The 17893-nt window shown below is 46.1% G+C and overlaps 1 protein-coding gene across 5 annotated transcripts; it reads left to right on the forward strand.

Annotated features, from left to right (window-relative positions):
• The first annotated feature begins 2400 nt into the window (after nt 1-2400).
• NANP (N-acetylneuraminic acid phosphatase) lies at nt 2401-17632 on the forward strand. Of its 5 annotated transcripts, none has more exons than XM_029593790.1 (3): nt 2401-2524; nt 13487-13652; nt 16002-17632. In XM_029593790.1, exons 2-3 carry the CDS (start codon nt 13563-13565, stop codon nt 16677-16679), a joined length of 768 nt encoding a protein of 255 aa, XP_029449650.1. In that variant the 5' UTR covers nt 2401-2524; nt 13487-13562; the 3' UTR covers nt 16680-17632. The 5 variants fall into 5 exon arrangements, with proteins under 5 accessions (XP_029449650.1, XP_029449651.1, XP_029449646.1 ...); XM_029593791.1 differs by having other exon boundaries at nt 2438-2524; nt 13484-13652; XM_029593786.1 differs by lacking the exon at nt 2401-2524 and adding an exon at nt 2531-4044 and having other exon boundaries at nt 13484-13652.
• Nucleotides 17633-17893: the final 261 nt, after the last annotated feature.

The following is a 17893-nucleotide window of genomic DNA, read 5'->3' on the forward strand; positions in this document are numbered from 1 at the left end:
CGCATAAAAGTACTTAGTAGGATTCCGAGTTCTGCTTCTGGTTCCGGGTTATGGGTTTTGGCTCTGGTTTCTGGTTCTGGTTCCTGTTTCTGGTTCTGTAAGATGCTGTAATCGGCCTGAGTGGCCCAAGGATTGCCCTAAATTTTCCATCCAGTAATTGTATTATGGAAGCAGTGTCAAAAACTTTAGTAGCAAACGTCGTTTCCTCTGTCAGTTCCTCTACAGACCATGCGAGGGATTGAATATAATGACGGGCTTGCAGGTACGCATAATAGTACTTTGTAGGCAGTTGAAACGTAAGTGTCAGAGTAGCGAAATCTTGGAGGACATGGGAATCTGGTTCAAACAAATGAAATATGGGCGTGACATCACCTGCCCGTCCATCTGCTTCATTGGCTTGAGCGCCCAAATTGACGGGCGCTCCAGCCAATGAAAGCACATGGACGGGCGTGTCGTCACGGCGTGCGTCATGCACGCCCGTCCATGTGCTTTCATTGGCTTGAGCGCCCAAATTGACGGGCGCTCAAGCCAATGAAAGTACGCTTCGCTCCACTCGCGCTGTGACTGGAGAGGGCACAGAACAGTGGGCTCTTACCTGACTTCACAATCTTCCTTAAGCAGATGAGGGCTGAGCCAGGAGAACCGGGACCTGCGCGGGGAGGACCGCTGCAAGGCGCTTTCGCCGCCGGCTGCCCCTCCGGAGGATGGCAGAGAAGGGAAGGGGCTGAAAGCAACAAAAAGTAAGTTGGAAACATGTCGAGTCACTTTGGGAGGAGGGGATTTTAGGTTTTTGGGTTTCCTTTTGGGGGAAAGTTTGCTGTCTACCCTTACCCCTGGCTCTAACGCAGGGGTAGGGGTAGGCGGTAAATTAGCAGGTTAAAAGCGCGGCAAAACTGCAGGTTAAAAAAGTGATAGGGCGCGCGTTACTGTATGGGAGGGAATAGCTAATTCGATCGTTTACATCTAATATACATGCCGCGGGCGGAAGGGGTTACCCGGTGATTTAAAGAGGCGTTAAGAATGGGTTAAAGGGGATAGTGAATCGCGGGTTGGACTAATGTGGCCAAAAAGTGACTAGAAAGCGGGTTAGAAGCAGGGTAACCGCGGCCGCACTTTACTGTATTGACCTGATAATGGGGTTCGACTTAATGTTGTATAGCCTGACCACTAGTCACGTATATTACTGTTCCTATATGTAACAAGTTCGAATTGTATGGTGTATGGCAAATTTATTATATTCTGTTTATGATACCCCAACACAATAAAAATACAAATTATAAAAAAAAATAAATAAAATTACATACATATGTAACTTTACCCGCTGTGAGGGAAGGCAATGCATAAGGGAAAGATTTTGAACTGGGTTTGCTCTCAAGTGCATATGTTTGGATTTTCAAACATGGCTTTTTCAACAGGCTTTCAATGTAGGCGAAAACAAAGCATAAGCAATTTCCCTGACAAACATGAATGATGAGCAATGCAGTGTTAATATCTTTAATGTCATTTTTGTGATGTGATTATAGTTTTATTTTTTTTAACATAAGATCGTAATAGAATTTAATGTAAATTGTAATACTGTTTTTTATGTATACGATCATTTTATTTATTTGATGTAACATGTTTTTTAGATCATTGTCAATTGATGTAAACTGATATGATGGCTCATGCCAAATATTGGTATAAAAATTCTAATAAATAAAATAAACATAGGAAACTTATTTGGAAAAAACAGGTGCAAATTTGTGCATGTATTTTTCTTCAGGCAATATTCAAAGGAAAAAAGTTTTTCCTTATAAAAGTGATGCAAAGTCCACTTTGCACTTGTTTGGGTAGTTTGAAAGCTGCCTCATAGTATGTTTGGAATATTGTCAATTACAGAAAATATAAAATATATTTTCCTGAGAACTTCAGCTATTGTCAGGAAAACCTGGGCTCTGCGCATGCACGGCAGCAACTATTTATTTATTTGCAGTTTTTATATACCGACATTTGTTTAGTAACCTCACATTGGTTCACAATTAACAGAAACATTGCAGCTGTGTCAAATAGAACTGAACATGTGCAACAGTGCTTTACAATAAACATTTGCCTTCTGTAGTTATGCTGTTCCTACAGCCTCTGATTGGCTGCTGCTGGTGAGTCATCACATTGCGACTGTTGGCAAGGCTGCCCGGCTGTCTGCGGCAAAGGGAAAAAAATAGCAACAAAGGGTTGCTGGCACTCAGTAGCCCATTTGTCTATTCCAGAATTAGCCCAACCCACACAAAAAAAATCTTTGCTGCACAACAGGAAAAGAAATAGCACCCTGAACACGTGCACGCTTGCGCCTAGCCTGCAGCAACAAGGTCATGCAAGCTTGGGATCTGAGCAATGTGCGCATGCTCCCCCCGTAGCAGGAAGTAGAGATATCGGCTCACACGGGAGGAAGACGTAGCATTGGCCACGTGGCTGGAAGAAGGCGTAAATACAGGCTCGCTTAGCTACCGGAAGCCGCGGCGACGAGGAAGTAGCAACAACTTCACAGGTGGGATGCGAAAGAGAAGAGTGCAGGAGCCGGGAGGGAGGACAAAGGAAAGATAATCCTGGTGCTTGGCGTGGGGAAGCTGAAAGTACTGAGTAGAATGAGGGTGGGAGTTGCGTTCGTTCCCAGGTATGAGGTCCCCTGCCCGGCGGCCGTATATCCGGCACCACTGCTGTGGCCCGGCTTCTCCCCAACACGTGGCTTCCCCCGCATGGACGTCCCGTTACCTCGCTGCGCAGCCACCCCTCATGCGGCACCCACGCGGTGCCGCCGCCGCCGCCGAAAAATTTGAGCCGCTGGCGCCCCATGCCGCTGTTAATATTAATGTCCCCCCCGCCCAGCGGCCGCTATATCCCCCGCCACCGCGGTCTGGCCTTTGATAACCACGCGGTTTCCCCTCTCCCAGCATGCCCCCCCCCCCAATCGCCTGGTGCCTCAAGACCCTCCCCGGCCCTTCCCTTTCCGCTTCCTGCTTCCCCCCCCCCCCGGCGGCTGCCGGAGCCGCCAGCAAAGCCCCCGCTACCTGCCGCCGCCTGCCCCCAGTTAGACGTAGCCCGGGCCCCATTAATTTTTTTCTGGCCCCCGGACGCCTCTCCGGCGCCGGCCGCTGTCCTTCGCTGCATTGCCACGCGGCCCAGGTCCGCCCCCCTCCGCGAGATCTTGTCCTGCCGTCGACGCCACCGCCGCAGGGCCCCCAAGGTCCCCGGGCCCTCATGTATCCCCCCCCCCCCCATGGCCGCAGGCAACCCGGCGACATGCCGCTCCCGCGGCCCCCCCCTTGCCAGTTACGATCGCGCCGGTGGCCACGCCCCCGCTCCGAATATAATAGCGTGACACCCCCCCCCCTTGACGCCCCTCTAGCTTTTCCTTTGGTCCACACACACAAAAAAAGTTGCCCGGCTCCCTAGGCCTGAATTTAGCGGCAAGAGGGAGTAGGTGGGAAAGGGGATAGAGCTAGCGTTAGAAAAAGGAGGCGCAGAGAGGGCTGGAGGAGGAGAGGGAGGATGGTTTCAGGGCGAAGAGGGTTGAGATGGAGGGGAAGGGAGAATGGGAAGAAGAGGAAATGGTGTGGTAGGAGAGATTGGGTGAGACACCTTTGGGTCATGGACCACACACAAACAAAACCACATTCAGCATACCCATATCTCCTACTTAGGGACACACTCACACAGGTATGTTCTTCTAAGAGAGGTGCCTATTCCACTCAGAGAGATGCCTATACTTCTTCATTTGTACAAACAGAGACAGACACACACAATCCCTCCCCTCTCCTTTTCCCATGCTCTCCACTCACTGAGACACACAAATCCACATTGCTCACTCACTTATCTCTATGATACACTAAGCACCAGGTTTGGATGTCTTAGGGCAGGGGTTGGCAGCCCAGTCCTTGGGACCCACCTAACCAGACAGGTTTTTGGGATATCCACAAATGAGTATGTATATGAGAGAGTGCAATGGAGGCAGAGTATGCAAATCTATCTCCTGCATATTTATTTTGGGTCTCTTGAAAACTTAACCTGGTAAGTATATCCTGAGAACTGGATTGAGATCCCCAGGTTTAGGGGATGGGGGGGGCTTCTCTCCATCCATCACTGGATGGAGGTGCGTCAGTGTGTAGAGAAAAAGAAGATTTGGGAGCTTATTGGATGTTGATAGGGCCATGATTTGGAGGTCAGTAACGTTAGAGGAATGTCTTAGTAGCTGGTAAATTGAATATTCATTTAGGGAAGTGAGGAGGACCTTATACAACTAATGCTGTGTTATTTGACTCATGTAGCTTATTTGCATGGCAAATTATCTAATTAACATATTGCATGCATATCATTGTGGATTTCTTGAAAACCAGACTGCCTCTGTGTGTTCCAAGGAATGAGTTGAGAACCACTGAGAGGTCAAGGAGTACCAGTAATAGTTTGCCTGCAATCCAAGCAAAGTTTAGTTAATCTACTAGGATTACCAGAACAGTTTCTGTGCTGGTTGGGGTCTGGATTGGCATGGGTCCAGGGTAGAGGTGTCAACTTCAATTGTTGCAGGATGCAAAACATTCTGGCTTTCAGGATATTCTTAATGAAAATGCATGAGAGTTGCATGAACATGGTCTCAATAGTATGCAAATCTCTCATGTATATTCATTAAGGATATTCTGGAACCTGACCAATTTGCAACCCTTGAAGACTGGAGTTGGACACCCATGGTCTAAGGTGTTTGTGATCTGTAGGAACTCAGCTGTAGTAGGACAGTTTTTTCGATGGTTTTGCTTAGGAATGGAATTTTGAAAACGGGATGGTAGTTACTTAGGTCATCTGGGTCCAGGCTGGATTTCTTTAAAATTAGCTTGCTTATGGCTAATTTTTTAGGTCATCTGATATGTAACCCTCTGCTAAAGATGTGTTGATTATGATTTTGAGGCTGTTCAGTAAGCCTAAATTTGCTAGTTTGATTACCCAAAATGGGCAGGAATCCTCATTCCATGTTGTAGTTTTGAGGTCAGTGAGAAGGGCAATGATGTCCTCTAGTATAGGGCAACAAGTGGAATGAGTGTGAAGGGAGGGGGAGCTTGTCTTGCTTGTGGAAGGCTTTCTTGGAATCTGCATTCTGCTCTGATCTCATGGTGCAGTCTCAGTAGAGAAGTTAGCTAGATTGTTACTGTGATTTTCTGATGCCCATGTGGGAGGGTTGGGAGAGGATGTAGCTTACTGCTTGGAGTAATTCCCGGATGAATTTTTTGTGTAGTATACCTTCTTTACATCTGTCTTGGTTCTGTGATAGGTTGCTTAATGTTATCTGCAGTTTTAATTCCTTTAGTTTCCAACGTGAACCATGGAGTAGATTTTGAGTTTTGGGTATAGAAGATCTTTTCCTGGAGTAATTTTATCTTTGGTTGTTTTTAGATCTGTGTTCCAGGTATCACTCAAATGGGTATTTGAGGGTGTGTGTTATGATTCAGTTTCTGGGGAGTGTTTAGGAAGGTTTCTAGAGTTGTGTGGTTGGTCTGACTTGGGTTTTTTTTTTTTTTTGAGGGGGCTGTATTTGACTTTTCCAGATGGCAGTGCATATAGATTAAATTGTATCATAGAAACATAGAAATGACGGCAGAAGACCAAACGGCCCATCCAGTCTGCCCAGCAAGCTTCACACAATTTGTTTACTCATACTTATCTGTTTCTCTTAGCTCTTTGGTTCTGTTTCCTTTCCACCCCCACCATTAATGTAGAGAGCAGTGATGGAGCTGCATCCAAGTGAAATATCAAGCTTAATTAGTTAGGGGTAGTAACCGCCGCAATAAGCAAGCTACGCCCATGCTTATTTGTTTTACCCAGACTATGTTATTCAGCCCTTATTGGTTGTTTTTCTTCTCCCCTGCCGTTGAAGCAGAGAGCTATGCTGGATATGTGTGAAGTATCAGTTTTTCTTCTCCCTTGTCGTTGAAGCAGAGAGCTATGCTGGATATGCATTGAAAGTGAAGTATCAGGCTTATTTGGTTTGGGGTAGTAACCGCCGTAACAAGCCAGCTACTCCCCGCTTTGTGAGTGCAAATCCTTTTTTCCACATTTCCTCTTGCTGTTGAAGCTTAGAGCGATGTTGGAGTCACAGTAACCATGTGTATGTTTATTGAATAAGGGTATTTTCTCCAGGCAGTAGCTGTCATTCTGGCGAGCCACCCACTCTTCATTGATGGCCTCTTGACTTTATGGATCCACAGTGTTTATCCCACGCCCCTTTGAAGTCCTTCACAGTTCTGGTCATGTTGGTCTGTCCATGAGAGCTGAGTGATCTGTATGTTCTCAATTAATAGGGCTTGTGATAGCTGATGTAGTGCAAATATCTGTTCCCTGTACGTACCCAGATCAGCCCAGACTCCTGGGTTTTGCCTCCTGTCCAGTAGATGGAGACAGAAACTTTTACAGCCACTGGGATATAACCTGGTGGCACCTGCAGTCCCTCAGTATTTCTCTCTCCAGCAGATGGTGGAGGTGAAAAACCTACAGTTCTGAACCTCAAAAAAAAAAAGACAACTGAGAAACTTCAGTGAGTGGACAGAAGATCCCCTCCTAGGAGGTTGTCAGGTCCTGGTGGGACCATCCCTCCTGGTTGTAGGGTCGAACGAGCAGGGGTTGGGGACCCTAAATTGCTCTTGGTGACCTATTGGGGGTGAAAACTGGTGGTCCAGTTCCCTCACTTCCAGGAGCCCGAGGAAGATTCCTTTGCCACTTTCAGTTAAGCTTGCTTCTTTTTTTCTGTGCTCTTTTTCTGCTTGTTTGTATTTTTACCTTTTCTTTTAAAGTTAAAAAAAAAAAAAAAAGATGGACAGAAAGGCAGTAGGAGATCGGGTGGCTGCTTCTCTGCATCGGCCATGCAGAGAAGCACTTTGGGGGTTAGTTGTTGCTTTGTTTCACTCTCCCGCTTTGCTTCCCCAGACTGCTACGGCTCAGATTGCCTCAGGAGCTCCGATGTGCCATTTGTGAGTTGGCTTCCTCACACTTGTCACATGCAGGCTGCTGTGTCCAATGCCTCGCCCCTGGTGAGGGCACATTGGGGGAGTCTGCGGTGACAACTCCCTTGCAGCGCCGGTCTGGCGGATCAAAGACTGTGTGGTGTGAGGCTGAAGCTCCACTGCCGCTGAGCATGGGAACGGTGGCCATTTTGGGACCTTTGTGTCTAAAGCACTGATTGCAGTAAGGGGAGGGGGAGTCAGATCCTCTGGATGAGGATCCAGATTTTCTCCATTTTTTTGGCTGTTTGTGGTCTTGATGCATAAAGCCTTTTTAGCCCATGAGGCCAAGGGGGCAGCCCTTTCGTAAGCGCCAGGCCACTGAACCCCCGAAGGGGAACAGATCCAAACTCTTGGGGGCCACAAGGGTTTGGCAGGTCCAGGTGCCTCCGAGGGTAGGGAATTTGGAGGGGTCTCCTCCGAGGAATCTGAAGAGGAATTGCGTCCAGTGGTTGGCGCCACAGACATTGATCCCGATCGGGGCCCATGGTACCCATTCGAGAAAGTGGAGTCTGTCCTGTCCGTAGAGGGTGATCCCAAAGTGCTTCGCCTGTTTCACAAAGAGGAGCTGGGTCCCTTGATCTTGCATGTCTTGGCAGAGTTAGGCATAGCGGTTCCCTATATGGATTCAGACCATGAGGAGGTGGATCCAGTCATGGTGAGCCTGCGGGGTCCAGCCAAGACTATTCCTTTTTCATAAGTTGGTAGTCAGGGAGTGGGATACTCCAGAGACTGGCCTGAAGGTGAGCAGAGCTATGGACAAACTGTATCTGCTGCCTGAGGACACTTTGGAGTTGCTTCAGATTCTGAAGGTGGATGTCTCCGTTTCGGCGGTTACAAAGAGGATGGCCATGCTGGTTGTGGGGGCTGCTGCTCCGAAGGATGTGCAAGATAAGCTTGAGCTGCATCTTAAAAAGATTTTTGAGGTGTCGGCGCTGGGCATTCGGGTGGCTGTCTGCAGCAGTTTTATGCTTTAAGCATCTCTGTGGTGGGTGCAGCAGTTACAAGAACGTGTGGCTACGTCACCTACGGAGTCTCATCAGGCAGAGCATCTGGAAGCTGCGGTTGCATATGGCGCAGACTCCTTATATGACCTCATTCGTAGTTCGTCCAGAACGATGGTTTCCGCGGTTTCCGCCAGGAGACTTCTTTGATTGTGGAACTGGTCTGCTGATGTTTCCTCAAAGGCTCAGCTCGGGGCATTGCCATTCAAGGGCAAGCTTCTTTTTGGTGAGGACTTGGATCAGCTGATAAGCTGTTTGGAGAGAATAAGGTTCACAGATTGCCAGAGGACAAGCCCAAGGGATCTAAGGGATCCTTTCAGTCTCGCTCCCAGTTTTGCGGGCAAAGGCACTTCAGGCAAAGTAGAGCTCTGGTTACTGGTCAGCGACAGGCCTGGGGAGGTCACAGTCCTGGACTCAGTCCTTTCGGACCTGTAGACTGGGCAGGGATGGCTCCAGCTAAGGTTCTGGCGGAGCTAAATCCTCACAATGAAGTGAGGCAGGCCTACTCTTCTTCCCAGTGATAGGTGGTGGTCTCTCTCATTTTTACGAAGAGTGGGCCAAGATCACGTCAGACTGGTGGGTTCTAAGCGTGATAGAACACAGTTATGGTTTCGAGTTTCTTCGACCGCTGCGAAGCCTCTTCATGGTGTCTCCCTGTACTGCCACAGAAAAGATGCGAATCATGCTTCAGACTCTTGATTGGCTGCATCAGATGGGGGCCATAGTTTTCTTCCCTCCATAGGAGCAAAGAACAGGTCGTTACTCCATATATTTTGTGGTGCCCAAAAAGGATGGGACATTCCACTCAATATTGGACTTAAAGAAGGTGAATCTGGCTCTCAAAGTTCCTCGTTTTTGAATGGAATTTTTGTGTTCTGTCATCGCAGCGGTTCGAAGAGGAAAGTTTTTGGTATTCCTGGGTCTGATGGAGGTGTATCTGCATATATGGATCCATCCGGCCATCAGAGTTATCTTCAGTTCATGGTCCTAGGAGAGCATTTTCAATTTTGCACCCTTCCGTTCGGCTTGGCAACATCTCCCTGGACCTTCACCAAGGTGATGGTGGTAGTGGTGGCCCTCAGGAAAGAGGGCAAGCTTGTATACCCATATCTGGATGACTGGCTGATTAGAGCAAAGTCAGAAGACCTGTGCAAGCAGGCAGTGGAGGTAGTGATGTGCTGCTTGCAGTTGTTGGGTTGGATAGTGAACTTATCCAAGAGCAAACTTCTCCCCTCCCAAGTATTGGAATTCCTGGGAGCAAGTCTCAATACCAGAGTGGGGAAGCTTTTTCTCACGGAGCAGTATATGCTCAAGTTACAGTCCCAGGTGAGAACATAAGAACATGCCATACTGGGTCAGACCAAGGGTCCATCAAGCCCAGCATCCTGTTTCCAACAGTGGCCAATCCAGGCCATAAGAACCTGGAGTCTTTTACAGGCCTGTGTGCCCAGGGTATGGGATTACTTACAGGTTCTCTGCTCCATGGCATCTACTTTGGTACTCGTTCCCTGGGCATTTACTCATATCGCCCATTTCAACAGGCGTTGCTTTCCTGCTGGGATCCAGTATTGGAACAGTTTCATCTTCCCCTACTGCTTACTGATTTCAGCAAGGTCCAGTCTGTCATGGTGGCTTTTGAGCCATGGGGTAGACTTGGAAGTTCTTCAGTGGATAGTGGTGACTACAGATACCAGCCTCTCTGGTTGGGGAGTAGTCTGCCAGTCCTAGTCAGTCCAAGGTCAATGGACGTCGAAGGAAGCGTCCATCAATAGTCTCGAGACAAGAGTGGGGCGGTTAGCTCTCCAGGCGTTTTTACCTCTGTTGCGCAACCATCCGGACAGGGTTCTGTCCAACAATTCGGTGGCCTACATGAACTGCCAAGTGGGGACCAAGAGTCTAGCAGTGGCTCAGGAAGCGGAGATACTCATGTTGGGCGAAGCAGCATCTCTCTTGGATAGCAGCCTCCCACATTGCGGGTTCTGACAATGTGCAGGCTGACTTTCTCAGCTGGCGACAGGTGGATCCTGGAGAATGGGAACTCTCTGAAGAAGTGATGTCTCTCATTACCTGCAAATGGGGTGTTCCTCATATGGATCTAATGGCGACTCAGCAGAATGCCAAGGCTCCTCGATTCTTCAGTCGCAGGAGAAAGCGAGGATTGGAAGTGGTTAATGCCCTGGTATTTCCTTGGCCAAGTGACATTCTGAGCTATGTGTTTCCGCCGTGGCCTCTGGTGGGCAAGATAGGAGAATAGAGGTACATCTTGGAAAGTAATACTGGTGGCTCCAGAGTGGCCTCGGAGACCTTGGTTTGTGGATTTGGTCAATCTGGCGCTGGACGGCACTTTGAGACTGGGTCATCTTCCAAACCTGCTTTGTCAGGGACCCATATTTTTAGATCAGGCAGATCGCTTTTGTCTAGTGGCTTGGCTTTTGAGAGGCGGTGATTGAGAAAGAAGGGATGTTCTGAGGATGTCATTACTACTATGTTGCAGGCTAGAAAGACTTCCACTTCTCTGGCGTATGCAGGGTGTGGAGGATTTTTGAGTCTTGGTGTACTGATCAAAAAACGGATCCACGGCAAACATCAATGGCGCAGACCCTGGCTTTTCTGCAGAAAGGGTTGACATGTTTTGTCTTTCAACTCCCTAAGAGTTGCAGCTCTGGGCTGTTTTCAAGGCCAGATTCATGGGAAGCCTCTGCTGTCACATCCGAATGTGGTGCGTCTTTCTGGGGGGGGGGGGGGGGGGGGTGAAGCATTTGCGGCCTCTTCCTAGGTCAGTGTGTCCCTCTTGGAGTCTTAATTTGGTTCTCAAAGGCATGTGTGTGGTGCTATTTGAGCCTTTCAAAAGGGCTACCTTAAAGGATCTCATTTTGAAGGTGGTTTTCTTGGTGGCTATTTGTTCCGCCAGAAGGGTCTCTGAACTTCAAGCCCTGTCCTGCAGGGAGCCTTTCTTAAAGATCTCAGATTCAGGGGTCTCGTTGAGGATGGTTCCACCTTCTATACCTAAGGTGGTTTCGGCGTTCCACTAAAGACAATCAGTAGAACGTCCGGCTTTTCCAAATCGGGAGCCTGGAACGCCTCATGCTGAGGACCCTAAGGTGTTTGGATGTCAGACGCGCCTTGTTACATTACCTGGAGATTACTAACAGTTTCAAATTGTCAGATCACCTTTTTGTGCTGTGGAGTGGTGCGAAAAAGGATCAGAAGGCTTCAAAAGCCATGATTGTGTGTTGGTTGAAGGAGGCCATTGGTTTTGCTTACATTTGTTGCAGTCCTGTCCCGGAGGGGGTTAAGGGTTCATTCAACCCGGTCCCAGGCGGCCTCCTGGGCAGAATGTTGGTTAGTGTCCCTGCAAGAAATTTGCAGGACGGCGACTTGGAAATCTTTGCATACCTTTGCCAGACACTATAGATTTGACATTCAGGTACCAGAAATTGCTAGTTTCGGAGAGAGCATCCTTCGAGCGGGACTCTCACAGTCCCACCCAGTTTAGGGAATCTTTGGTACATCCCAGGAGTCTGGACTGATTTCAGTATGTACAGGGAAAGGAACATTGGTTCTTACCTGCTAATTTTCATTCCTGTAGTACCACAGATCAATCCAGAGACCCATCCAAGAGGTATGTGCTTTTGGAGAGTCAGCTCGATCTGTCTTTTTTTTATCTGTTGTCCTCGTTGTCTGAAGAATGGCACAGGCTTCTTTTTCTCCGTGAAGTTTTCAGATTGTTTATGGTTATTTTTTTTCCTCTGCTCGTTTGAGAGAGGTTGCTTTTAAAATTTGTTAGGGGTGTTTTTCCTTTATCAGCTTGGGTACATAGTAATACTGAGGGACTGCAGGTGCCACCAGGTTATATGCCAGTGGCTGTAAAAATGTATCTGTCTCCATCTGCTGGATAGGAGGCAAAACCCAGGAGTCTGGACTGATCTGTAGTACTTAGCAAGTAAAAGCCAATTTTCCTGTCTAGTGTGTGGCCTTTATTGTGATTTGACTTCAGCTCTCCCCCCTCATCTTTTTCTCTTACTGCCTTCACAGCTTCTTTCAACATACTTGTTCCTCTCAATTACATTATCCTTTCCATTACCTTCATCCATCTGCAGTCTTTTTCCCTCCCCCCGCCCCCTTGCAGCCCTCTTTCTGGCTCCTGTGGCCTACTCCTGGTGCCCTCAACTTCCCCCCCTTCTCCCATTTCATCCCCACTGCTCCTGTTCCATGACCTGTCAGCAACATTGCTCCCAGTGGCGGCCTTTGGAAAAGGGAAACTGATTCTCTCTATACCGATCCTGTAGGTACTGTGGCCCAACTGCTCCCTCACAGCCCCTCTAGCATCTGTGACCATCCTGGCCCCACTGCATCAATGCTGCTATTTTATATCCTTCCATCCCCAATACCTCTTTGCATAATTTCTTCCTGTGAAGGAATATCTGTCCTTGCCTTCTCCAGACTGCCATCATCTACTGATCACCCGACCATATAGCTGCTATTGACTCTTAGTTTGATGTCTGCCCTCTCTCTCCCATCATATCCAATCTTATCGTGGATAGTGTTTTCTTAAGGACCCCTCTTCCATCTTCTCTCCATTTTTTTTTTTTTTTTTAATTTTCATTTTATATATCTCTGGCAACTTTATCCAGTCTTTGATTTCAGATACCATTTTTACTCTGACCCGTCTCTCTGCCCCATCCTGCTCAGTCTCCATCTGTCCAGCCTCAGCTCTCCGACTGTCTTCTCTGACTGCTCATGGATGTTCATCATGGTCTAAAACCTAATATATTTTAATGTGGTATGAATGGTGAGAGTGAATGAGGGGGATAATTGGGAGTTTTAATAATTTGGTGGAGTATTATTTAACACATGAAAGATGTTTTGTGTAAAATAAGTATGAATAAAAGATTGAAATAATACAAAAATAGTTTCCTTTATGTTTAAGGAGCTAAAACCTAATATGCCAAAAACTATTGGTGGTGAATTTTTTTTTTAATAGGGTTGTTTTTAAATGATGTGTACTGGGACCACTGACTAATTTCGCACAGCAAATAGCTTTCAGATCTGGTAATGATGTCTGATAACTACCTCATGAGCTGAAAACCTTTAGAAGCTCGTTCACTTTCTACCTGCAGCCCTAGTGTTTGTGGCCAGATACACTAGACATCTTTCCTTAGATATAAAATCGGGTTGGACGGGCGTTTTTAGTGCATTTGTTTTATATTATAGCCACAGCACTAACAAAGCTGCTTTTTTTTTTTTTTTTAATAGTAATTCAGTTGTCCATTAAGATTACCTTTTTTATTCTGATTTTTATTTACATTTTTGAGATGGCATATGTGTCTTTGAAAGGGATTCCTACTTAGCCATTGAGATGTATCACTGCAGTGTTTTGAGAAATAAATCTCATGGTACGCTGTAGTGTTTCAATATTTCTGCAAAGGAGTAACTAAAAACTTAAATTTCTTAACACCAAAGCAGGAACCAAAAGAAGGCAGTTCTGGGGTCTTTTTTTTTTTATCCCAAGCATTTTAACATCACATCATTGCACTTGAAGATGGTTCTCAGTGGTGTGAAGGCTGTGTTTTTTGACCTGGACAACACGCTGATCGATACGGCAGGGGCCAGCAAGAAAGCCATCCAGGAGGTAACACTGATTCCCTGCTTGTTTTAATTGGGATGTTGGCGTTTAAAAGCAAAAGGAAGAGGGGGACCTGAAGAAGAATTTGGGAAGCACTACATTGAAGAATGGTAGCACGTGCAAGAGATACGTGAGCAGCATGATCACATGAGTTAATCATTCTTGCATGCAGTTCAGGTATCTTTAATTTAGTAATGTAAACTTTTATATGTGTAAGTTTCAAATTTTGCACTTGTTAGGAAACGAAGTTCACGGATGGGTGGGCACCATGTGATGAGTGGATAAGCGTTTAAAACAAAAAAAAAAAGAATGAATGGTAGGTTGTATGGGGAGCCAGTGTAGCTGTGGAAAGAGAAGGCAAAGGGGGCTGTCACGAGTGAACTTCAGGAACATAGGCAGGAAAGCTGCAGATGGTGGATTGAGCAGGATACATGAAACGGGTAAGGCAATAAGCAAGGGATTACAGTAGTCTAGTCAGGGAATAATTTGTGCTTCATGATGATGGAGAGAGAGCATGTGCTGAGCAAGTGAAAACATTACGACAACAGAATATAGTGGCAGATGGCTGCACAACCCAAGTGGTTTGCCCATTTTCCTTTCTGTTGCAGGCCATGCTTTCCTGCAAGTAAGGCTCATTTCCTAGCGTGTAGCAGATGGACTCAGGACCAATGGGTATAGTGTACTCCTGCTAGCAGTTGGAGACGGATCAGATTTCAATCTGCCGTCAGCCCCTAGTACATATACCCCTGCAGGAAGTGCAGCTCTTCAGTATTTTCCGTCTCCATAGCAGTTAGGGACTATCTGTACGCTCTCACAGCGTTAGAACCAAATTCAAAGAAGAAAATTCAAATTTAAAGGAGAAACCTACCTGAAGACGAGCCCCGCTCTCCTACGGTGATACCCTCGGGTCCCTCCCCCAGTTGAAATTCCTGAGGTGATTTCCGTGGTCCCTCGGAGGTGAGCCTCGGTCCGGCGGCTGAATTACGGCGAGGACCTAGCCCCCGATCCTCGGGCGCGGCTGAGAGGCAGCGGGTGCACCCTCGAGCGCAGCGGTGAAGGTATTTGCCCTTTATCACTTAGGAAAATATTGAATTGAGCTGAATAGGACTAATCTCGGAGGCCCTTGTTCTCCATTGCTAACTCTAGTTAGCGTGAACTCCATTTGCCATTGCCATCATTTTATTTACCATCAATCAATCCAATCTAGCACCTTAGAATCCACCCTTAGTCTGCCCAGCTTGTTAATCAGCCTTCTTTCTGGAACAGGATATCAAAGATCTTGCTGAAAACTAAGTGCTCCCATTGATTAATTCACTGGTTGTTCAGTCAAAGAAATTGTTGAACATCACTGCCATCTGAGAAAAAGCATGCTGCATTAGAATCTGTAATCTGTTGGATTTATTACGCTCTATTATCCTTTCATGAGGTAGCGAGTCCATTAACTTCCCTATAGCTGTGGTTACACAAGCCTGCAATTAACAGCTTCCTTGTTTACTCCTACTTTTGTGAAGAGTCTGTCTGCTTGTCTCCAGTCCAGCAGGATTTCTAGATCATAATGGTTATCTTTACGTGTGGTAACCAATATACCATAAACCTTTGACATATTTCAATTTATCAAATGACAAAAAATGTACAATGCTAGCATAAAAAGCCTTTTACGAGTGGTAAAATAGGAGTTGCCATTTTGTGTTCAGATGATTGGGGTCTGCGAAGCTTGGAGACTTTCTGCTTTAACAAATACAAGCTGTCATCTCTTCTGTGCCAGAGGCATCACTTGCTGTGCTTTAGTTTACCACATTGCACCTATACATTTTTCTTTCCTTGGTGGTGGTAAAATTGAGTAGAAATGCAATCCTCTGCTCTTGCACTGTGGAAATAGTCTGTTGCCATTCCCACTGCATAATAAGAGTTTTATGTTAGGATGTTCAGCCAATAGCACAGGGTTAGCCAAACATGTACTGGTAATCCCACAAGCTAGTTGGGTTTCAGGCTATCCACAATGAATAGATATGAGAGAGATTTTCATGCACTGGAGACCTAGTATACAGTATGTAACTTATCAGACACATTCATTGTGGCTGTGGGATCATCAGGACAAGTTTGGAAAGCTTTAGCATTATCTCGTGGAGTTAACATATAGTGATAATTTGGAGTATTGTGAAAGGCATCAAGTACATTTTCTTCCATGAAAACCTGTAATTTTATAGTATCATCAAATGTGTGTTGAACTAGGCAGAGTATATCAAGTTTTTTTAATATTTCACATTATAAAAGGATCACTGTGCATACTGATTCCTGACAATTTTAGAGAAATGTGCTTTCTTAACTCATGAAGTTTTATGTTTGTTTTAATAGGTTATAAATGTACTAAGATATAAACATCACTACAGTAAGGAAGATGCTATTGCTACATGTGATCATTTCCAAACAAAACTCCTTCAAGAGTCCTGTGATCCTGCTTCTCAGATGAGCATCGATGAGCTGAGAGTTTTGCACTGGGAAGAAGCCATCCAGGAAACCAGAAACACCGAGCCCAACAGGAGTCTGGCCACGGAGTGTTATTCCCTGTGGAAATCCACGCGCTTAGACCACATGACCTTGGGAGAAGCTACAAGAGACCTGCTGACCAATCTCCGAAAAGCCACCCGTCTTCTTCTGCTAACAAATGGAGAAAGACAAGTGCAGAGGGAGAAGATTGAAGCTTGTGCCTGCCAGCCCTACTTTGATGCCATTGTGGTAGGAGGGGAGCACGAAGAAGAGAAGCCAGCACTTTCTATATTTCAGCATTGTTGTAGTATCCTGGGTGTGCGGCCTGAGGACTGCATCATGGTGGGTGACAATCTGGACACTGACATCTTAGGAGGCCTCAATGCTGGCTTGAAGGCGACTGTCTGGATAAATAAAAACATGTCAATGGTTAAATCCCCCTCCCCGGTACCTCACTACACCATACCTTCTGTGTTAGATCTGCCAGCAGTTCTAACGAGCATAGACCATAAAGATTCTGAATGCAGACACTCATTAAATGACTAATGGTGATGGTGCGATTGCTGACCAAGCTGTCCTGCATTTGGACTGAAATTCCCACATTTTGTATTTAAGTGAGTGCCAGTATTTTTTCTGTCATGCCAAAAAGAAAAAAAAAATCATCCAATATAGAAGGGTTTGGGTTTTTAGACTTACTTGCCTTTCCAAACCAGGTTCAAGATAAATTAAATCAATTACAGTAGCATATTTCCCTGCCCCAGAGAGCTTATAATCTAAGTTTGTACCTTAGGCGATGAAAGGTGAATTAACTTGCTCAAGGTCACAAGGAGCGTGGGTGGAAGAAGTGGGATCTGAATCCTGGCTTCCCAGCCTGCCTCTCTAACCCCTCTGCTGCTACTCCTTTTTAAAAGATGGGCACCTTAATAGCCTTTGGAGCATAAGTTGTATTGCCAGATCTAAAATGTGTTTGTCTGCAGCCTGCCTCCTATTGTGCACATGGAGCTTTCTGTTTTATGTAAGGTAATCGGGATCAGTAGACTTGTACACTAGATGTATTCCATCCTGATTTTCTACTTTAATGGGCTGGATTGGCCATGGTTGGAGACAGGATTCTGGGCTCGATGGATCTTGGTCTGATCCAGCATGGCAATTCTTATGTTCTTAGATTGGGTTTTGCACAGCTGAGAGCACAGTTTGACTGTATGAAAATTTATAAAACAAGGAGATGTGTGAACATTATTTGCCTAGTTTCCTTATTTTGTATAGAAAGTTGCACTTGATTAGAAAAACATTTTTGTTATGTAAATTTTCTGGGCAATAAGTTCATCATTAAACACTAGAGATAGGGTTTTCCCTATAGTTAAACTAGGCAGGAAATGGAGTTGGCTATTGACCACAGCCACTAACCAATGGCAGAACAGCTTTAAAAATGCTGGATATCATCACGATGTGCTCTTACCTCCCAGAGATTTCATTCTACTGGAACCGGCCTAACAGAATCCCTTTATTCTTTTATTTTCTAAGTGGCCAGGGCATATTAAAAGAATGAACTGGTCTTCATGGGGCCCTCTGTCTGTGGCACAAATCTGAATGATGGATGAGCACTCCAGAAGTTTTATGGGGAAGGGGGCTGAGAGACACTAATCTTGTAAGGTCAGTTACCTGTAGGAAACCTGGCTAAAAGTAGGCTTTCATGCTTTCTAGTGTATGACACCATTCTGTTAGTTCACACTGGAGCTCTGTGCTGCCATTCCAGTACT

This window comes from Rhinatrema bivittatum, chromosome 3 (genome assembly GCF_901001135.1).
Source record: "Rhinatrema bivittatum chromosome 3, aRhiBiv1.1, whole genome shotgun sequence".
Classification (NCBI taxonomy): Eukaryota; Metazoa; Chordata; class Amphibia; order Gymnophiona; family Rhinatrematidae; genus Rhinatrema; species Rhinatrema bivittatum.